Raw genomic sequence first — 23,563 nt, 5'->3', positions numbered from 1 at the left:
ACATGCCCAAGCTAGCATGCATACGCGATACGCACCTACAAATAGAGACAGAAAAGAGCAGAAGAAAAATAAAGTGGAAAAGTTTGAGGCAATCTCTGAAGAGCTTTTGTTACGGTTCTTCGAGCTCACTGTAGAGTCCTTAATTGTAGGTAGATCTTGCTTTTCACTGGGGCCCAGTATTCTTCTTAAACCTTGTTCACTGTAGGGGACTTTTCTCTCTTGGGGTTCATGTGTCTTCAGTGGATTCAGAGGCTTGTGAGAAAGAGATGGGAGCAGACAGGAGAGATCTTCTCAGTTCAGGAGCAAACAGACACTCTCGGTTCAAACTGTTAGTACAATTCAATAAACCCAGGTTGCCAAGCAGGTTCATCATGTGACTAACTAGTCTGACCACGTCTTGGATTACAGCAGTCTTTGGAATGCTCCTCTTACACACAATACCTGGAGATCAAGGTCCATTGTGGGTTGAATGTGTCAGGGAATGGTCCTTTGTCCTTCCAAGCACTGTCTGTTAATATGCAAATGTCTTTTCCAGCCATGGCTGATCTGTTTAACAAGTCCTTTCTTCACTCCATAACAGTTTAAAATCAATGTTCATAACAAAATTCATATGCCTCATTTTTGACAGGTGGGGGCCTAGCATGACAGTATTCTTACTCCATCTATTAAATGTCAATCCTTTGATGGCAGGTGATAATTTCCTTCTGTATTGCTGCACTTGATATGGTAATGAATATTGGGCTAAGAGTTGGTGAGAGTGACTCTCATTTGCTTGAATTTTTACTTCTCTGTACAGAAGCAGATATCATCTGCTAAGTAGTTGTCACATATTAATTATAATGAAAAGTCCAGAAACCTCAACGACAGTTCCCATGTTCAGAACCTCATCATTTTTTTTAAAGACATTTTGGACATCTCATAACCAGTCCGATGGAGGGAGACGTGTTTCATGCAGTGAGAGAGAAAAGAGGAAAATCTGACTATTTTAGCTTGTTTTTGCCCACATGAATCATGCCTTCTGCAAAATGATCAGAGAGTAAAACTGACAGCACGGGCGAAGATGTGGCCAACACTGCTAAAAATCTACTTTCATAGAGAAGGGTGAGACAAAGGGCTCAATCTCCATTTGGCTGAGGAGGCCAGACCAGAGGTAGGCAAGACCACAATTTTGTGTTCCTCAGCGGGGTGCCAGCTTTCCCACACAATCCTGCCACCCAGCGATTTTGGAAGAGGTGTCAAGTCCTATATACAGACCACTCGCCTGAACGTGGTGGGTTACCAATTAAGTCCCTTGAAGGCTTACTTAAGGGGACACTCCCAACCCCGACCAAATTTTCAATCTGATGCATGGGGTACCTGTCCCATCAGGAGGCTGTCTGTGAAACCGTGGCAGCCTACCAGCGGCAGGGTCCATACTATTTGGAAGGCGCGGCTCGGAAAATTGACTGCAACCATAGCAGTGCCGGTTACTGTGGGGGAGGGGCTTTCCCCTGATGTCCAACGGTCCTAACCTTCCTGGCCCTTTTTATTTACCTAATTTGTGGCCAGCAGCCGTGTAAGGAGGTGCCCTTGCACCTCCCTACCTACTTCAGCAGCTCCTACCTCTGATTGTGGGGCTGCAAATCTGTTAGTACCAGACAGCCTCCTATTGGCCCTCCAGACTCAGGAGCCCACCCACCATCCTTAATTGGATGAGGCGCCCAGAGGCAGCCACTTAATTGGTCCCCTCCTTCCATATCGTCCTCTGGGTCCCACCACCAACATTTGTGGATTTCGGACCCGCATTTCATTCCAACAGCATGAATGAGACCAGGGAATGAAAATTCAGCCCAAAGTGCGCCACTCTAGCAGCAAAGAAACAGTAACAGGCCACTCAGCTCCTTTAGTCTATTCCTCCATTCAATTAATCATGGCTGTTCTGTACCGCCTAGATACCGTATCCCTTAAAACTCCAAGCATACAAAGGAAAAGTAATGAAAAGAAAAGGTGAATTAGTAGCATTGTACTTATTACACCCTGGCACTGGACTCACAGTGCATTCTTACCTTTACTGTTACTTGGGTTGACTTGCATCAGACTAAAGCTAACAATTTTGTTTTAGTAATTAATATTTCTGCTGTAGGTGCAAATTAATGTTTTACCTTAGTGAAGACCTAATTATTAGAACTACTAACTTGTAAAACAAACTTGCTGAGGTCAAACCATTAATAATTGATATTTAAATTGCGCATGTGCTAATATAAATAAAATGCTCATCATTTACTCATAAATCTGCAAATCTTTGGAAATGGATTGTGGCTAAAATCAATTCCTTTTGTCTTTAGCTTCTGTGTGCATTTGTGTGTGTGTGCATCTCTCTGGTTTTGTGTACTTGTTTCTTTCTCATTTCTTTGTGTCCCTTCTCCTAGCACTCTAGTTAAATAAACACAACCAATCCGCATGACACAGAAGAAAGAATACTCACTTTGCACAATCGTACAAGTCACAGCAATAGCAAGTGTTACTTCGCACTTTCAGACTGCATGATTCTGTGAAACTCTGGCAAGACACCTGCTCCCAAAAGAACAACAACCAAGTGTAAAACGATTGCCATATTTTTGGTAATAGTTGAAAATAAATGTTGTTGATGAGCATCATAAAAGATGTGAGAATGTGTGTGGAAATGAAGAATGTTAAATATTATAACCTGAAAATTACTGCTGTGTGCCTCTGACAGTTCAGTGATACAGCACTGAAACAGGCCCTTTGGCCCACCGAGTCTGTGCCAACCATCAACCACCCATTTTATACTAATCCTACACTAATCCCATATTCCTACCACATCCCCACCTGTCCCTATATTTCCCTACCACCTACCTATACTAGGGGCAATTTATAATGGCCAATTTACCAACCAACCTGCAAGTCTTTTGGCTGTGGGAGGAAACCGGAGCACCCGGAGAAAACCCACGCAGACACAGGGAGAACTTGCAAACTTCACACAGGCAGTGCCCCGAATTGAACCCGGGTCGCTGGAGCTGTGAGGCTGCAGTGCTAACCACTGCGCCACTGTGCCGCTTGGTTGGAGCTACTTACTGTCCTGCCCATTACTGATCACCTACTTGTGCAAATTTGTACTCTTATTTGAAATCATATTGAGCTGTTGAATGTGGGAACTGGCTATCTTGTACACACTCAAGATTGAAGTTTTAAAAATGGATATAATCAACATTTCTTATATGGTTATGCAAGTTTGAATGACTTGCTCACGTATAACTGGGGCTTCACGCATCTTAGTTGTGTGCAAGTAATTATATTTGTTCCAGCCCTTTACTAACACCATCTGGTTACATCAGTAATAGACTCTTGAACATGTATCTTATGTAACTCTATACCATCCTTCAGAAATGGGGGTAGATTCTTGACTTCACTACCTCAGTGGTAAAGTGGAGAGGTGGATTGTTCCAACTTTGTGGAACTTGTCTGATTTCCATTCCATAGCTTATCAAATTTTGCAATTGCTCATGTTCTCAGTAGGTCTTCGCATGCAGCCAGAGCACATTGAAAAATCATGTGATTCAAAAGGGGAAAAAATGAATGCTTTCTCTTCCCATTTCCTTTTACTGCAACATTTATGTGTTCTCAAATTGTGACATGCATCGTATGATGCAGATGTCTAAGCACACAGTGATGATAGCCTTCGTAACTGGCTTGGCATGCACAACCATTTATTGCACTTTAGTCTCTTTCCCCATTCTTCTTGTACCTTCTCCTTCAAGCACCTTAACCTTGTAGCAACCTCTTTTAACTTTCCTTTAAAATCCTTATTGCCTACATGCCACCCACCTTTCCCAAACATTAGCCGTGTTTTTCCCTGGATAAGTTTTGTTATTCCTCCTTCTTCAGCCATGCCCTTGCATCCTTCACCAGCCACACCCCTTCCTTTTAAACTCTTTCAACCACATTTTCTTCTAACATTTGCCAGTGGAAAAAAGCTCTCCCCCAAGTTTTTTCAAGCCCAAATTGATTGGTGGCAAGAGTCCTCATGAAAACACTTTTCCCAATCTTAACCTAGTTTATGCGACCTGCGGGTACATGTGTACAAATCGTTGAAGGTGGTAGGGCGGGTTGAGAAAGTTGCTAAGAAGGCATACAGGATCCTGGGCTTTAGAAATAGTGGCATAGAGTACAAAAGCAACAAAGTTATGAGGATCCTTTATAAAACATTGGTTCAGCCCAATTCTGGGCCCCACACTTTAGGAAGGATATGAAGGCTTTAGAGAGAGTGCAGAAACGATTTATGAGAATGGTTCCAGGGATAAGGGAATCAGTTATGTGGATAGATTGGAGAAGCTGGGGTTGTTTTCCCTAGAGGAGAGAAGGTTGAGAGGAGATTTGGTAGAAGTGTTCAAAATATAACCGATATTCAGATCTGAGTACCGATGAGAGAGAGGGCTCCTCAGGAGAATGCACCGAGAGTCATGACCAGAATGTCATGGCTGACTCAGCTGTGCTGGGAAGGAGAAAAAGGGACAAGAGGGCAATAGTGGTAGGGGATTCTATGGTTAGAGGAACAGATAGGCTTTTCTGTGGTCGCAGATGTGATTCCAGGATGGTATGTTGCCTCCCTGGTGCAAGGGTCTTGGATATAACCGAGCAGCTAAAAAGTATTCTGGAGGGTGAGGGTGCACAGCCAGAGGTCCATATTGGTACCAATGACATAGGTAGAAAGAGGGATGAGGTCCTGCAAAAAGAGTTTAGGGAGCTAGGTAGCAGATTAAAAAGTAGGACCTCAAGGATTGTAATCTCTGGGTTTCTTCCAGTGCCATGGGCAAGTGAGTATATTAACAGGAGATTAATTTGAGCAGATGAATGCATGGTTGAGGAGATGGTGCAGGAGGGAGGGCTTTAGTTTCCTGGATCACTGGGCCTGTTTCTGGCAAAGGTGGGATCTGTATAAGATGGATGGGTTGCATCTGAACTAGAACGGGACCAGCATCCTTGCTGGGAGGTTTGATAGTGCTGTTGGGGGGGAGGTGGGGGGGGGTGCGGTGTTTAAACTAATTTGGCTACAGATGGGATACAGAGTGGAAGCACAGTCGGGGGTGTTGTACAATCAAATATAAATGAGAAGCTAAGTCAGTCTGAAGGGCAGAGTAAATGTAGACCTGTTAAGGCTCAAGCAAATAATGCAAGGCTAGATTGTATCTATTTTAATGCAAGGAGTCTTACTAATAAGACAGATGAATTGAGGGTGTTGATTAACACATGGAAAATATGATATTATTGCTATCGCTGAGACATGGTTGAGGGAAGGGCAGGACTGGCAGCTCAATATCCTAGGGTATAGAATCTTCAGACGTGATAGGGGAGGGGGTAAAAGAGGAGGTGGCATTGCATTGTTAATTAATGAGTCAATTACTGCAGTAAGGAGGGATGATATCTTAGGTTCCTCTAATGAGACCATAATGGTAGAACTTAAAAACAAAAAGGGGGCTATCACTAGGCTGGGAGTGTACTACAGACCTCCAAACAGCCAGGCAGTGAAGCAGGAGCAGATATGTAGGCAAATCTCAGAAATGTGTAAAAATAATAGGGTAATAATTGTAGGGGATTTTAACTTTACCAATATTAGAGGGGATAGTATTAGTGCAAAAAGCTTAAAGGGAGCGGAATTCTTCAAATGCATTCAGGAGAGCTTTTTGAGCCAGCACGTAGACAGTCCTACAAGAGGAGGAACGGTACTGGACTTAATCCTAGGGAATGAAGCTGGACAAGTGGTAGAAGTGGCAGTGGGGAAGCATTTCGGGAATAGTGACCATAACTCTGTAAGATTTAAGGTTGCTATGGAAAAGGACATAGAGGGACCGGAAATAAGAGTACTGAATTGAGGGAAGGCAGATTTCAATATGATAAAACAGGATCTGGCCAAAGTGAACTGGGAGCAGCTTCTTATAGGAAAGTCTACATCAGACCAGTGGGAGTCATTTAGAAAGGAAATTGCGAGGGTTCAGGTCCAGCATGTTCCCGTAAAGATGAAGAGTAGGACCAATAAGTCCATGGAACCCTGGATGTCAAGCAATATAGAGGATTGGATAAGAAACAAAAAGGAGGTGTATGGCAGATTCAGAGTACTGAAAACAGCAAAGGCCTGATGGGAGTATAGAAAGTGCAGGGGAGTACTTAAAAAAAAAAAGTCATTAGGAGAGCGAAGAGGGGGCATGAAAAATCACTGGAAGACAAGATAAAGGAAAATCCCAAGGCATTTTATAAGTATGTTAGGGGCAAGAGGATAACCAGGGAAAATGTGGGGCCCATTAGGGATCTAAGAGGCAATCTGTGTGTGGAACCGGAGGACATAGGTGAGGTTTTGAACGATTACTTTTCATCTGTATTCACTATGGAGAGGGACGATGTAGCTGTAGTGATCAGGGAGGGGGATTGCGATATACATGATCAAATTAGCATTGAAAAGGAGGAAGTATTAGCTGTATTAGCGGGCTTAAAGGTGGATAAATCCCCAGGCCCAGATGAGATGTATCCCAGGCTGTTATGTGAGGCAAGTGAGGAGATAGCGGGGGCTCTGACACAAATTTTCAAATCCTCTCTGGCCACAGGAGGGGTGCCAGAGGACTGGAGGACAGCGAATGTGGTACCATTATTCAAGAAGGGTCGCAGGGATAAAAACAGGTAATTATAGGCCTGTGCGTCTAACATCAGTGATAGGGAAATTATTGGAAAAGATTCTGAAAGACAGGATTAATCTCCACTTGGAGAGGCAGGGATTGATCAGGGACAGTCAACATGGCTTTGTCAGGGGGAGATTGTGTCTAACAAATTTGACTGAATTTTTCGAGGAGGTGACTAGAGGTGTAGATGAGGGTTGATGTCATCTACATGGACTTCAGTAAGGCTTTTGATAAGATCCCGCATGGGAGATTGATTAAGAAAGTAAGAGGCCATGGGATCCAGGGTAATTTGGCAAATTGGATTCAAAATTGGCTTAGTGGCAGGAAGCAGAGGGTGATGGTAGAAGGTTGTTTCTGCAAGTGGAAGCCTGTGACCAGTGGGGTGCCGCAGGGATCGGTGACGGGACCCTTACTGTTTGTAGTATACTTTAATGATTTAGACGTGAATATAGGAGGTATGATCAGTAAGTTCGCAGACGACACGAAAATTAGTGGTGTCGTAAACAATGAGGAGGAAGGCCTCAGATTACAGGACGATATAGGTGGGCTGGTAAGATGGGCGCAGCAGTGGCAAATGGAGTTTAATCCTGAGACGTGTGAGGTGATGCACTTTGGGAGGACTAACAAGGCAAGAGAATATATAATGGATGGTAGGACCCTAGGGAGTACAGAGGGACCTTGGTGTGCTTATCCATAGATCACTGAAGGCAGCAGCACAGGTAGATAACGTGGTTAGGAAGGCAATCGGAATACTTGCCTTTATTAGTCGAGGCATAGAATATAACAGCAGGGAGGTTATGATGGAGCTGTATGAAACGCTGGTTAGGCCACAGCTGGAGTACTGTGTACAGTTCTGGTCACCACATTATAGGAAAGATGTGATTGCAATGGAGAGGATGCAGAGGAGATTCACCAGGATGTTGCCTGGGGTGGAGCATTTCAGTTATGAAGACAGACTAGATAGACTGGGGTTGTTTTCCTTGGAGCGAAGAAGGCTGAGGTGCGACCTGATTGAGGTATACAAAATTATGAGGGGCATTGATAGGATAGATAGGAAGAAACTTTTTCCCTTAGCGGAGAGGTCAATAAATAGGGGGCATAGATTTAAGGTAAGGGGCAACTCACGACATTCAAGAAGTATTTAGATGAGCACTTGAAACGCCATAGTATACAAGGCTACGGGCCAACTGCGGGGAAGTGGGATTAGTTTTGGACGGGTGCTTGATGGTCTGCGCAGGCGCGTTGGGCTGAAGGGCCTGTTTCTGTGCTGTAAAGCTCTATGACTGTAATATCATGATGGGTCTAGATGGAGTGGACATTGGCGGAAGGGTCGAGAAACATAGGACACAGATTTAAGGAGATTGGTAAAAGAACCAAAGGTGACATGAGGAAAAGCTTTTTTACACAGCGAGTGGCTAGGATCTGGAATGCATTGCCTGAGAGTGTGGTGGAGGCAGATTCAATCGTGGCTTTCAAAAGGGAATTAGATAAGCACCTGCAGAGAAACAATTTTCAGAGCTATGAGGAAAAGGCGGGGGAGTGGGACTAGCTAACATGCTCAAGCAGAGAACTGATACGGACTCGATGGGCCGAATGCCTCATTCTGTGCTGTAACCAATCTATGATTCAATGATTCTTGACAGCAGAGAACCATAGCTAGGTTTGTTTTAAGCATTTTGGAATTGTTAACCTGTAACAAATTTGTTCTGGTAGCCAATACTTTCAGTCCTTTGGTGATTTCTTGCAACTTAAGTGTGCTTAGTTCAAACTTTTACACAACAATCTGAAGGGCAGCACTCAGTACACAATACAACACTCATAATACTGCATAAACCAATACCTTCAGGAAAGAAGCAATAAGACTTTGGGACAGAAAAGTTTCACTGGGATAAACTAAGTTGAGTTATTTCATCATAAACAGAATTACCACCATAAGTATTCTGATTTGAAATTATAATGACTCTGAATTATTATTTTATTTTATGCTTTTATATGTTTTGATGTCTCTTCTCCATTCTATATATCAATGGTTTCCATGCCTTTACATCAACCTACAATATTAAAAATTGTGACTCAGTTTTCAGTCAAAATTGAAGTTCCAAACAATATTTGATCATTTAAACCATTCAGTGACCACAGATTACTTTTACTTACAGTAGCCAGATAATTCTCATAAATATAGTTCTGTCCACTGGTGTAATGTTGGCATCTCCCTACACGCAGTGGTCTAAGATCCTAGGAACAAAAAAAGATATTTAACTAAATCTTCAATAAACCGACTTCTTACTTAAGAGAGTTATATTTAAGGATTATTTTTAAAGAGTTGTTCCCATTCACTGTCACAGTTCTTGTCCCCCACTTCTATTGACACTACCCCCCACATCCCTCAGAGTATTAAATTAAAATGAGTTTATGGCCTAGTACCACTCTACTCTATAACTTGCTCAGTCCCAACTCACAACCTTTACTTCTGATCTCCATTTAAATTACTGTCCTGGTCACGGGCGAGCTCCCCTGTTCTTTTTCTAAAGTACTGGAAGAGGTAGACGAGGCCTAGATTTAAAGTCTTATTCAAAGATCAGCAAAAATGCTGCGCGATTCTACATAGGGTGTTTTATTGTTGGTGGGTGCTTGGAGAGGGTAGCTATTCTATCCTGTTTCTCGAGGAGAATATGTCTGTAAAATTCTTGTTAAATTGGAAGAGAAATGTGACTCACGATGTTTATAGCTGTGAAGACGCCATCGACAACCACACAGATGAATGCTCCCATAACTCCAAAACTGAGGAAAGTGATAGCTGCGACCAACTATGGTGTGGAAAAGAAATCAAATGCAGATTAATACGTGAATATTTTAGTCATTTTCATTTGATATTAAAAGGCACTACCGGTTTCCTTTTACAAATAAAAGCTTAAACATAAAACAATGAAGACTGCAATGATTCAGGCTTTTCCAACAACAACAACAACCTGCATTTATCTTTATTTATATTGTGCTCTTAACATAGAAAATGAGGGTCTCTGAGCACAGGGGTGATGGAGAAATAGGATCTGGTGCGAGTTAGGACACGGACAGCAGGGGACTGGATGACCTCAAGATTATAGAAGGCGCAAGATGGGAGGCAGACCTGGCCTGTGGTGGCATAGTCAAGTCTAAAAGTAGCAAAGTCATGAATAAGGGTTTCAGCAGCCGATGAGCTGAGGGAGGAGTTGGGAGATGGAAACAGGCAATCTTAATAATGGCGCGAATATTAGATTAGATTAGAGATACAGCACTGAAACAGGCCCTTCGGCCCACCGAGTCTGTGCCAAACATCAACCACCCATTTTATACTAATCCTACACTAATCCCATATTCCCAACATACATCCCCACCTGTCCCTATATTTCCCTACCACCTACCTATACTAGTGACAATTTATAATGGCCAATTTACCTATCAACCTGCAAGTCTTTTGGCTTGTGGGAGGAAACCGGAGCACCCGGAGAAAACCCACGCAGACACAGGGAGAACTTGCAAACTCCACACAGGCAGTACCCAGAATTGAACCCGGGTCCCTGGAGCTGTGAGGTTGCGGTGCTAACCACTGCGCCACTGTGCCGCCCGCTGTACAGTTCTGGGCACCACACTATAGGAAGGATGTGATTGCACTGGAGAGGGTGCAGAGGAGATTCACCAGGATGTTGCCTGGGCTGGAGCATTTCAGCTATGAAGAGAGACTGAAAAGGCTAGGGTTGTTTTCCTTAGAACAGAGAACAGAACTGTACATAGTACTCCAGCTGTGGCCTAACTAGCATTTTATATAGTTCCATCATAACCTCCCTGCTCTTATATTCTGTGCCTCGGCTAATAAAGGCAAGTATTCCATATGCCCTCCTAACCACCTTGTCTACCTGTGCTGCTGCCTTCAGTGATCTATGGAAAAGTACACCAAGGTCCCTCTGACCATCGTACTTCCTAGGGTCCTACCATCCATTGTATATTCCCTTGCCTTGTTAGTCCTCCTGAGGGGGGCCTGATTGAGGTATACAAAATTATGAGGGGCATTGATAGGTTAGATAGGAAGAAACTTATTCCCTTAGCGGAGGGGTCAATAACCAGGGGGCATAGATTTAAGGTAAGGGGCAGGAGGTTTAGAGGGGATTTGAGGAAAAATGTTTTCACCTAGAGGGTGGTAGAATCTGGAACGCACTGCCTGAAGAGGTGGTAGAGGCAGGAACCCTCACAACATTTAAGAAGTATTTAGATGAGCACTTGAAACGCCATAGCATATAAGGCTACAGGCCAAGTGCTGGAAAATGAGATTAGAATAGTTAGGTGCTTGATGGCTGGCACGGACATGATGGGCCAAAGGGTCTGTTTCTGTGCTGTAAAACTCTATGACTCTCAAAACTAACGCTGTGTTTTCAGATGATGTTGCTGATGGGCAGCATGTCGATGAGAAATAGGAAGGGGCCAAGGATAGATCCTTGGGGGACACCAGAGGTAATGATGCACGTGTGGGAAAAGAAGCCATTGCAAGTGATTCTCTGGCCCCAATTCCACTTCCCCTTTCCAAGTTTGGTACCATCTGCAAATTTATTCTTTGCAGATTAGGCTGTTTACATTTACAAGTGCAGCCAATGGTGAGAGAACTGCACGTGTGTCATTGGCTGAACTTCTCTAATGTAGAAGTCTGCTGAATCTGCTCCTTCCCCTCCTTTCAGACTTCCCATTACACCTCATCCTCAAGCACCTACCATCATTCTCTGAGATTCTTTCAATGCCATTCAGATTTAAAGTGCAAAGTTGTCTACTGAATTCAATATTTTTAATGAAAGTTGGATAATCACATACACCTTCATTTACTTCATCCCAGTTAGGAGCCTTTCATGCTCCGAGCCTTTTGCTTAACTAAGTTTCTAAAACATCATGGTTGCTTTCTCCTGGCACACTCTGAATGATGGAATGTTCTAGCTGTGTGAAATCCCACCTCCTACAACGCTACTGTCTATTTAACAATGGAAGTAGGCAACCATTGCAGCTAAAGAACTAAAGGTAGACAGGTTCCAACAGAGAACTCCAAATACAAGGAACTGGTCTCATGAAGGTGCTTCTATTTTTTGTTAAATATTTTTTAAGACTCATATTTAAATTGTGGAAATGGATTTATTTTGGAAGGCTGAACATTTCATAGATGCTGGACATTGTTTTGTTGTTGAAAGTTCACGGAAAGGACACTGAGATGTTGTGTTTGAAAACAACCTTTCCTGAATATCACATGCCTTAAGATAAATAAACAACAGAAACCTTGCTGACTCGGGGGAGATGTTTACAGTGAAGTGACATGTCAAGATTTATGAGGATCAGGAGTTGGTTTGGCTTCTGAAATATTGTTTTGGTTCAATTGGGCTGTGGCCAGAAAAACAGTTGGTTTTGTAGCCTACTAAAAAGAAACCCCCAGCTCATTTTTCCATGAGACCCTGAGAAATCCATTGTGTCAGCTCCTCTTCCTCTACCTCTTTGAAAAATCCCTGCAAATCCAGACAGTGATAACTGAAACCCCTGATGCCACATTTCCCCTGGAAAGCCTACCAGACTAATTCTTGATATCTCCAGAATGAACTGCTCCAGAAAAGATCCCAGTGACCCGTCTCCGTGTACCTGGACGCCAGACCAAAAGACACAACTGACATCCTTCAATATCCTCTAGTTTTTCTTCCAGAATTAGAAAGTATTTGGCCAAAGTATTTATTTATTTGTTTATAATAAACTGATAGTTTTGTTGTTTATTAGTTGGTGTATTTTATTCTGGGATAAAGAGTAGAGTATATGATTGACCGTATCGGTAACTGGGTAAACATTTAAAATATATGTTGTGACCTGTGGAGAAGTGGAACTAGAAAAGACAGTGCACTCCTCCCGCCTTGGTCGTACAGTTGGGAGAAGAGAACATTCCTCATTCAGGGCGTGGTTAAGAGATGAGCTTCCCCACAAAAGAGACGACGGGAGCGTTAATTAGGCAGTCTATGGAAGCTTGCCAAAATGACTGAAATTAAAACCAAAACTACTGCAGAGAGTATTGCATTGGAATCCTACTTCTGCACATCAGTGTTGGGCATAGAGGGGGCCAAAAACTGGGAATTTTGCCCTTGTGCTGGTTTTGTGCTAGCTTTGGCTTTTCTGTTGGCGTTGCACTGAGGATAGTGTAGATGAACAGAGAGATCTTGGTGTCCAGGTACATAAATCCCTGAAAGTTGCTACCCAGGTTAATAGGGCTGTTAAGAAGGCATATGGTGTGTTAGCTTTTATTAGTAGGGGGATCGAGTTTCGGAGCCACGAGGTCATGCTGCAGCTGTACAAAACTCTGGTGAGACCACACCTGGAGTATTGCGTGCAGTTCTGGTCACCGCATTATAGGAAGGATGTGGAAGCTTTGGAAAGGGTGCAGAGGAGATTTACTAGGATGTTGCCTGGTATGGAGGGAAGATCTTACGAGGAAAGGCTGAGGGACTTGAGGTTGTTTTCGTTGGAGAGAAGGAGGAGGAGAGGTGACTTAATAGAGACATATAAGATAATCAGAGGGTTAGATAGGGTGGATAGTGAGAGTCTTTTTCCTCGGATGGTGATGGCAAACACGAGGGGACATAGCTTTAAGTTGAGGGGTGATAGATATAGGACAGATGTTAGAGGTAGTTTCTTTACTCAGAGAGTAGTAGGGGCGTGGAACGCCCTGCCTGCAACAATAGTAGACTCGCCAACTTTAAGGGCATTTAAGTGGTCATTGGATAGACATATGGATGAAAATGGAATAGTGTAGGTCAGATGGTTTCACAGGTCGGCGCAACATCGAGGGCCGAAGGGCCTGTACTGCGCTGTAATGTTCTAATTCTAATAGGAGGTGCCTATGCTGCTCCGTGGCTGAAACTCACTTAGGGTATTCCGTGAGCATGTTCTTTTGGGTCCTAAAAGTGCCAATACATCACACTATTAGTGCAGCATCATCTAGATGCACAAAACAGAGTTGGAACAGAGGGAGGCCAGATAGTGCGGCAGCCACCAGAAATGGTTAAAGGTATACTTATTGACCTTGGACTCTGCAGGACAGGATTAACTAAATATGTGGTCACTTGTCAAGAGAATCTACACAATTATGTTTCATTTAAGCAGACTATATTGCAATATGATTTGCTATGTCATTAGTGCAGAGTGTAAACGTTCTACATCCCTATGTCTTCATGCATTTTACTACATGTTTGTCTTTTAAAGATCAAAATGGTGGGGTAGTGCCCCTGACTGTTCTTGGTATCTTGGATCCCAAGAATTCTTTATCCAGCTCTGGTATTCAAGTTTGCTGACCTATTGTATGCTTGTTCTCTGTTTCTTTAGTTTATTTTCAGTCAACTAAGTCAGTGAATTTGATTTGCTTCCGTTTAATTTGGAATGGTACATCGAATTGATAGTGTTTATTTTGGACTTCTCCACCTTGAAACATCCAGCCTCTTGCCTGGCCTAGAGACGCTTTCCCATCCTTTGTCCTCCAAATCTCAAGCTCCCATGTTAACAAAGGAAATAAAAGTTAAAATAAATAAAAAAGAAGCTTATGAAAAATGTCAGTTAATAACCAGGAAGATTATGGAAAGTACAAGAGGGAATTGAAAGAAGTTAATATGGAAGGAAAAGAGAGGTTATGAGAAAAGATTAGCAGGTGACATTAAATAGAACGCTAAAGCCCTCAATTTTAAAATTCTCATCCTTGTTTTCAAATCCCTCCATGATCTCGCTCCTCCCTAACTCTGTAACTGCCTCCAGCACTGCAACCATCTGAGATCTCTGTGTTCCTCTAATTCCAGCCTCTTGTGAATTAGTGATTTTAATCTTTTCCCACATTGGTGGCTGTGCCTTCAGCTGCCTGGGCCCGAAGCTCTGGAATTTCCTCCCTAAACCTCTGCACCTCTCTAACTCACTTTCCTCCTTTAAGACAATCCTTAAAATCTACCTCTTTGACCAAGCTTTTGGTCATCGACCCTAATATATCCTAATGTGGCTGAGTGTGATAATGCTCCTGTCAAATGCCTTGGGATGTTTCACTACCTTAAAGGTTCCATATAAATACAAGTTGTTGTTGTTGTGAAGGTTACATGAAAAGAGAAAGGAAATTACGGACAAGACAGGAATAGATAGAGAAGACATACTAAAAAGATTAACATTATTGAAAGTTGGTAAGTCACCTGGTCCAGATGGAATGCACCCTCAGTTGCTGAAAGAAGCCAACGTATAACTAACGGCACAGTGGCGCAGTGGTCAGCACCGCAGCCTCACAGCTCCAGCGACCCGGGTTCGGTTCTGGGTACTGCCTGTGCGGAGTTTGCAAGTTCTCCCTGTGACCGCATGGGTTTTTGCCGGGTGCTCCGGTTTCCTCCCATAGCCAAAGACTTGCAGGTTGATAGGTAAATTGACCATTATAAATTGCCTCTAGTATAGGTAGGTTGTAGGGAAATTGAGGGAAGATGGGGATGTGAAAGAGTAATGGGATTCATGTAGGATTAGTATAAATGGGTGGTTGATGGTCGTCATAGATTCGGTGGGCCGAAGGGCCTGTTTCAGTGCTGTATCTCTAAATAAATGAAATAAAAAAGAAACATTGGTTGTGATTTGTCAATCCTCATTGGGTACAGGGGCTGAACTTTCAGCCCAGAGGCGGGAAACAGGAGCCAGGTTTGTTTTTGGGTCACAAACCCAGCTCCGGTCAGTGGGGGTGGGAACGGAGGATTGTCACGGCAGCCATCACTGAGGCTGCTGATCGTCCTGATGGAGAGATCTGCGGTTTGTGTCAACGCCTTCCACTGCATCAGAGGGAAGTGAGATGTCACAGAAGAGCCAAAGGCCTGCCAACCAGGGCAGGGCAGCCCCTCACTACATTGATGTCAACCTGGATATAACTCTGGAAACCGTGAGGGAGAGGAGGGTGGTCCTCTTCCTGGAGAGTGGCAGGAGGAGACCACCTCTTCATGCAGCAGGGGCACCTCTCTGTTCAGCATCATCTCCTTCCGCCTCTTCTTCCTCCTCCTCCTCCTCTCTCACCTCCTGCTCTTGCTTGTTCCCCAATGAGCTGTTTCCTTCCTCATTGTCCTCAAGATCCATGTGTCTCTGGAAAGCCATGTAATGGAGAGCGCAGCAGACCACCGCAATGACTGAGACCTTTGCTGGAGGGGATTGGAGAGTACCACCCAACTGGTTCGGGAACTGGAGTTGCATCTTCAGAAGCCTGATGGCCTGCTCAATGGTTGTCCTACGGAACGGTGCTATTGGTTGCATTGCTTCTGTGCCTCTATCTTGGGCTCCTGAGGAGGGTTCAGTAGCCATCTTTTCAAGGGATAGCCCTTGTTCCCTAGTATCCACCCAAGCATTTTAGGGATTGGAGTGAAGATCTGAGGCAGCCTGGACTGGCAGAGGTTGAAGGAGTCATGGCAAGTGCAAGGAAAGAGAATACAGACATGGAGGAAGCTCTTGTTGTGGTCGCAGACCAATTAGATGTTGAGTGAGTGGAAGCCCTTCCTGTTGATGAATCTCACTGGCTGGGTGCCTTGATGGCCACACTGGAGAAATCGATGATACCCTGCATCTGGGGGAATTCAGCACTGGAGGTGAAACCCAATGTCCTCTGTCCCTGCGAGTCTGTGTCTGTTGTTAAATGAATGTGCTGTCTAGCTCTGGCAAAGAGGGCATCAGAGACCAGTGAGATGCAAGGGCGTGCTCCGTTTTTGAGATGCCACTAAGGTCTGCAGCTGATCGTTGGTAGGAGCCAGAAATGAAGACATTCAAGGCCACAGTGACTTTGACAGCCACTGGCAGGGCTTGGTGACCAGTGCTGCGAGGTGAAAGGTCTTTGGCAACAAGGTCACAGATCTCTGACCATTTGCTTGGAGAGTCACAGCCTCCTGTGGCACTGGTTCTCAGTCATCTCCAGGTAGCTCCATCTTTGGCTGTCGATCCTGTGTTGAGGATTTGGCTCTGTTGCCTTCCTGCCCCTCTTTCCTCTCCTGTGCCCTCCTGATGTCCGGGGTTCTGCCCTTCCTGCGGAGGGTGCTGCCCCTCATCGCCACTGGGCCCAAATTCTAACTATTGTGTCCCCATTTCCAGCTGGAGGCTTCCTTCTGGACCGTTGGCTGCTCAACTATCCTTGGCAGCCTTGCCCCCCTGCTCTTCTGCCCCTGCCATGCCAGAGGGTGCTGACTGCATTTAATGCCCAAGTGCTGAGTGCCAGCTCTCCCTGCCACCTGCACAACACCAAGAGCACCCCCTTAACATGTGCCAAGACCCCTTGGCCTCGATAACGCTCTATGGGACCAGGTGATGCCCTGGGCAGCCACGACTGGCTCCCACTCTGCACCCGCCTCACCTCAAACGATCTATTTCTGAAGGCACAGTAACCTGTGCCTCTTTTAAAAATTCAAAATACAAACCTTGACAAGCTCTAAATGAGCTTTTAAAGAGTTTTAATTTGCCTCATTTGGGAGGAGAGTGGGATTCCTATCTCGCCCTCCCCCTACCCTGGTGATTATTACCAGTGTCAGGGAAGGCACCTTAAAGTCGACATGCAGTCCCACACGGTATTTTCAGCCCTCACCCGCCTCCCCCCTCCACTGGTTTCCATTCCCGACTTCAGGAGGTTCTGAAAATTCAGCCCCAGAAGTAGTGCCAGAGGACTGGAGGGTTGTTGAAGTTCTACCACTATTCAAGAAAAGGGAGAGGGATAAACTAGAAAATTACAGGCCAGTCAGTATTTATATGGCTGTTCCAGTTAGGTTTCTGGTCAATGATGACCCTCAGGATGTTGGTGATGGGGGATTCAGCGATGGTAACAGTGTTGAACGTCAAGGGGAGATGGTTAGACCCTATCTTGTTGGAGACGGTCATTGCCTGGCATTTGTGTGGGGTGAATATTACTTGCCACTTATCAGCCCAAGTGTGAATGTTGTCCAGGTCTTGCTGCATGCAGGTACCAACTATTTCATTATTTGCAGAGTTGCAAATGGAACTTAACATTGCGCAGTCATCGGCGAACATTCCTTCTTTTGACCTTATGATGGAGGGAAGGTCATTGATGAAGCAGCTGAAGATGGTTGGGCCTAGGACACTACTCTGAAGAACTCCTGCAGTGATGTCCTGGGGTTGAAATGATTGGCCTCCAGCTACCACAACCATCTTCCTTTGTGCTAGGTATGACTCCAACCAGTGGAGAGTTTTCTCCCTGATTCCCATTGACTTCAGTTTTACTGGGGCTCCTTGATGCTACGCTCTGCCAAATGCTGCATTGACGTCAAGGTTCGTCACTCGCATCTTACCTCTGGAATTCAGCTCTTGTCCCTGTTTAGACCAAGGCTGTAATGACATCTGGAGCTGAGTGGCCCTGACTGAACCCAAACTGGGCATCAGGGAGAAGGCCATTGCTGAGTAAATGTTGCTTGATAGCACTGTCAATGACACCTTCCATCACTTTGCTAATGATCGAGATAATAATGGGGCAGTAACTGGCCAGATTCGATTTGTCCTGCTTTTCCACACTGTTGGGTAGATGCCGGTATTGTAGCTGTACTGGAACAGCATGGCTAGCAGCACAGCTAGTTCTGCAGCACAAATCTTCAGCACTACAGTCAGGTTGCTGTCAGGGACCATAGCCATTGCTGTATCCAGTGCCTTCAGCCATTTCTTGACATGTGTAGTGAATCAATTTGGCTGGAGGCTGACATCCGTGAGGATCTCAGGACGAGGCTGAGATGGATCATCCACTCGGCTCTACTGGCTGAAGATGGCTGTAAATGCGTCAGCCTTGTCTATTGCACTTATGTGCTGGGCTCTCCCATCATTGAGGATGAGGATGTTCATGAAGCCTGCTTCTCCAGTTAGTAGTTTAATTGTCCACCACCATTCACAACTGGATGTGGCAGAACTGCAGAGATTTGGACTGATCCATTGGTTGTGGGATCGCTTAGTTCTATCTATAGCACGTTGCTTCCACTGTTTAGCATGTATGTAATCCTGTGTTGTAGCTTCACTAGATTGGTACCTTATTTTTTAGGTATGCATGGTGCTGCTCCTGGCATGCTCTTCTACATTTCTCATTGAACTAGGGTTGATGCCCTGGCTTGATGGTAATGGTAGAGTGAGGGATATGTCGGGCCATGAGGTTACAGATTGTGGTGCAATAACAATTCTGCTGCTGCTGGCCCATGGATGCTGAGTTTTGAGCTGCTGGATCTGTTCTGAATTTATCCCCATTCAGCATGATGGTAATGCCACACAATACAGCTTGATTGGCACTCCATCTGCCACGTTAAACATTCACTCCCTCTGACATCACCACGGTTGCTATGTGTAACATCCACAAGATGGACTGCAGCAACTCACCAAGGCCTCTTCATTAGCACCTTTCTACTGCCTGGAAGAAAAGGACAGCAGGCACATGGGACCACCATCTGCAAGTTCTTCTTCATGCTACACACCATTGTAACTTGGAAATATATCACCGTTCCTTCACTGTCACTAGGTCAAAATCCTGGAACTCCCTTCCTAACAGCACTGTGGGCATACCTACACTACATGGACTACAGCAGTTCAAGAAGGCAACTCACCACAACCTTCTCAAGGACAATATGACATAGACGATAAATGCTGGTCTTGCCAGCAACATCCACGTTCCATTAATGAATTAAAAGGCAATCAGCCTAACATCAGTGGTGGGGAAATTATTAGAAACCATTATCAGGGTCAAAATAAACTTTCATTTGGAATGGCATGGGTTAATCAAGGAAAGCCAGCAAGGCAAGGCTTTGTGACTTGATTGAATTCTTTGATGCACTAACAGAGAAGGTTGATCAAGGTAGTGTACCAGATGTATATATGGACTTTTGGAAGGCATTTAACAAAGTGCCACACAGGGGGTTTGTTAAGAAGATGAAAGCCCATGGAATTAAGGGGAAAGTAGCAGTCTGGATCTGGAATTGGCTCAGTGACAGGAAGCAAAGGGTGCTGGTGGATGGATGTTTTTTGGACTGGGAGGTGGCTGGCAGTGGTATTCACCAAGGGTCAGTTTTGGGTCCATTATTCTTAATTTTTATAAATGACCTAGACCCCTGAGTAGGGAGCAGCATTATGGAGTTTGAAGATGGTGCAAACCTTGGCAACATATAATAGGTAGTGATGAGAAAAGATTTCAGAGTGACATAGACAGGATGGTGAAATGGGCAGAAGCATGGCAGATGGAGTTCAGTGCAGAGATGTCTGAAGTGATGCATTTTGTGGTGACTAATGTGGAAAGGCACAATTTTGGAAAGTGTAGATGAACAGAGAGAACTTGGTGTCCATATACATAAATCCTTAAAGGTAGCAGGGCAAGGTGGTTAAAAAGGCATATGGGTTACTTGAGTTTATAAACAGAGGCAGAGAATATAAAAGCAAAGTGAACTTTATAAATTACTGGCTAAGCCTCAGCTGGAGCTCTGTGGACAGTTCTGGGCAGCACACTTCAAAAAAGATGTAGAAAGGGTACAGAGGAGGCTTACCAGGTTTCTACCAGGGATATGGGACTTCAGTTATGAGGAGAGGTTGGAAAGGTTAGAACTGTTCTCCTTGGAACAGAGAAGGTTAAGAGGTGATCTAATACAGGTTTTCAAGACAATCAGAGGTTTTGATAGAGTAGATAGAGAAAAATTATTCACTCTAAGGAGTGGGTGAACGACTTGGGGTTATCGATTCAAAATCATTGGCAAAACATTTAGAGGTGAGATGAGGAGAAATATTTTCACTCAGTAAGTTGTCATGATCTGGAATGCTCTACTGAACGCTTTACCTGAAAAGGTGGTGCAAGCTTACTTTAAAGGGTACTTAAGGATGAGGAACCTATAGGGTTACAGACAAAATGTGGGTGTGTGGGACTAAGCACAATTGCTTCAAAAAGCCAGCACAAGCACGAGGGCCTGAATGGCCTCCTTCTGTGCTGTAAGATTCTATGATACTATACCTTTGGGGATTCCACTAGCCTCTCTGTAATATGGAAGGTAAGGAGGAACTGCACAAGTAGGGCTGGATTTAGTCATGCTGGCAAGGCTCCCAGCGCTGGACTGAGTAGGTGAGGGGAAGCCCGCCTTAGTGTTTCAGAGCCCCCCACCACCCAGTGCGATTCAACACTGTTTAGGCACTAATGTGCCTAGCGTCAGGGACCCTGTCCCTTTAAGGACAGGGATCCCATCTCCAAGAACTTCCAGCCAATCAGACAGCCAGCAGCTCCATAGTATCAGCAGCGCCACTGGGAGCAGTGACTACTGCCAGTACTACAGGAGACCTGGGATTAGGCCCCTGAACCAAAGGTAAGTGAGGCAGGATCGCCAGGGCCAGTCTGACAGGACCCAGCTATTGGGGAGGGGGGAGGGGTCAATGAGGGTGGGGGGTGGGTGTTACTAGAAGGGAGGGGTCTTTGCCACCGGGGTCCTCCAGGGACCACAGACTGCCCATGGAGGAGGCCCCCTCACCAAGCCCGCAGGGAGGTCACCTCGTTTTACTGGCCAACCTCCTTGCGTGTCAGAGGCACCCCCCGCAGCTGCTTTAATTCCAGCAGCGGTGGGAAGAGGCTTGTAAGTGGCTATTGATTGGCCACAAGGGCCTCAGGGCAGGAAGGCCATCTTTGTCCTTTCCCGCCCTTGAATTTATCGCAGTGCGATGGTAAAATGACAGCCCCTCCGCCCTCACCTTCCCTGACAATTCTATGGGCCCCCCCACCTCCGACTCTATTTCTGGAGGGCCCATTAGATTCAGCCTGTAGGGTTCATTTGCATTGCAGAAAGACTTACATTTATAAAGGCCCTGCCTCGCAAAAGCATTTTACAACTAAAGAAGTACTTTTGAAGTGTAGCCACTGTTGTAATGAAGGAAATGTGACAGCCAATTTGCACATAGCAAGATTCCGGCAATAGCAATGTGATAATGACAGATTATCTGTTTTCATGAAGTTGGTTGAGAAATAAATATTGGCCAAGACACTGGGGAGAACACCTCTGCGCTTCTTCAAAATAGTGCCATGGGATTTTTTTTACATCCACCTGAGAGGGCAGATGGGCCCTTGGTTGAATGTGTCATCTGAAGGACGGAGGGTGAACCTTTACCAGCACATGTGTGTACAGTTTTAGACACAGTTTTCTGGAAATGTCAAAGCAGCGGTAACTCAGGAGATTGTGTTTCACCAGCCAGGCAGTATCAAAACTGTATCGGCTTTGACAGAAAGTCCAGGCTATGTGTTTTTGAAAAGGGCGTCCAAATAGAATTGTTAACAATAAGGACCCAAAGTTAAGTGTATGGTAGAAATTTCACAAAGAAATTCAGAGCTAATGAATGAGTCAATACGTGAAAAGCATGAAGAATGACGTGCAGCCCACAGACTCCCTCAACACAGACACCCTTTAGCTGTCTTTTTTATGTTATTGTAATTAGAATGAATGCATGGAATAGGAAAATAAAACTGAGCATATTTCTTGAATTGTATCAAAGAAGCATTAGGATCCTCTGTTTTTCTCCAACTCTGTATTTATGCCAATTAATTATACATTTCAATCACAAGGTATAAAGGAAGTGCTTGAAAGACTCTATCCAGTTCCTTTTACAACTAGACCACAGGTAGTGTTGTGAAATGATCAAGTTTATAGGTTAAACTGAATTTCAATGCTCCTCACAACATTTTGCTTTTTTTTTGAGTGCTTATCTTGGTGCGTTCTGAGTTGTTTTCTGCCTTTAGATTTATGTCAGATTTTTTTCCCCCCTTTTTTGTGTTGACCATTTTTTGTGTGTCTTCATAATTAGTTTTTCCGTAAATTAAATACTTCAATGAAAATCAGGATTCCATTTTTGAAAAAAACTTTATGAAATGTTGCCCTCATTTCGTACCACAATTCACAGTGGAGCAACCAATGAAGGAAGAAAAGTATGTACATTGTTGCCAATACAAAAATAAACACTCATTAGTAACACAAGGCTAGAATTTTGTAAAGGGATCTGTCCCTCAGAATGTAATGAAAGTACGTTAGTTTTCTTAACTTGTCGGACAGCTGTTTGTGGAGGACAGGCAAATAATTTTTGAACAACTGTGATAAATTAAAAGATGATTTGGAGCCTGACCAACACCAACTTGGTCTATGTCTGCTGACTCTTTCCACCTCATCAAAGCTCCCCACTAGGAGACACATTTCACCATGTCTTTGCTGAAACCGTAGCAGAAACTGTGTGTCTCCCACTGTGGTCTCTCCTCATACTCTTCAGATAGCTTTTCCTTATTCAAGCACCACCTCCATCTTTTATTTAACTCTTTGTCGATTACCACTCTCTAAAGTGCCAAGATAACGTCCTTGCTAAGATCTTCTCCCTTCTCTCTTTCCTCACACTGTGAACCAAGTGATTGATCAGTGACTTCAACCTCCATCTAATTCCCCTTCCTTTTTCTTTTCTGGCTTCTCTGCCCTCCTGTGCTCCCTTAAACTCAACTTCTCCATCCATACCTATAGCCTCCTCCTCAACCTTGCCATCTCATGTGCCCTCACCACCTGAAATTAATTCCTATCATGATCATCTTTAACTCATCTCCCAATCTAGATTAGGCCCACTGCCCTTACTTTATCCTTCACCCCTGGAACATAACCTGCAACCCAGATCCCTCATTAAGTCACTCCCCAACCCCCGGCTCTCTATCCTCTGGACTTCCATTTGCCATGATACTACTGCCACTGCTAACCTGTTAAACAGCTCCTTTCTGTTCTGGCTTCCTGTGCATCTCCTTTCCTCCCTCCCTCCAGCCCTCCACTCCACATTTAGCGACAGAGTCTTCAGCTGCCTCAGCCCTATCCTTTATAATTCCCTTTCCAAGTTACTCT

The 23,563-nt window shown here is 44.4% G+C and overlaps 1 protein-coding gene across 1 annotated transcript in view; it reads right to left on the bottom strand.

The window, feature by feature from the left end:
* Nucleotides 1-23,563, bottom strand: part of LOC137374928 (transmembrane protein 255B) — a 92,784-nt gene that overhangs the window by 9,985 nt on the left and 59,236 nt on the right. Inside the window, exons 4-6 of the mRNA XM_068041530.1 lie at nt 9,386-9,475; nt 8,823-8,903; nt 2,465-2,550 (exon numbers count right to left, since the gene is read on the bottom strand). Coding sequence (XP_067897631.1) covers nt 2,465-2,550; nt 8,823-8,903; nt 9,386-9,475 — 257 coding nt within the window. The remainder of the gene's footprint in view (nt 1-2,464; nt 2,551-8,822; nt 8,904-9,385; nt 9,476-23,563) is intronic.

This window comes from Heterodontus francisci, chromosome 11 (genome assembly GCF_036365525.1).
Source record: "Heterodontus francisci isolate sHetFra1 chromosome 11, sHetFra1.hap1, whole genome shotgun sequence".
Lineage (NCBI taxonomy): Eukaryota > Metazoa > Chordata > Chondrichthyes > Heterodontiformes > Heterodontidae > Heterodontus > Heterodontus francisci.
This window is presented reverse-complemented; position numbering and strand designations above follow the sequence as displayed.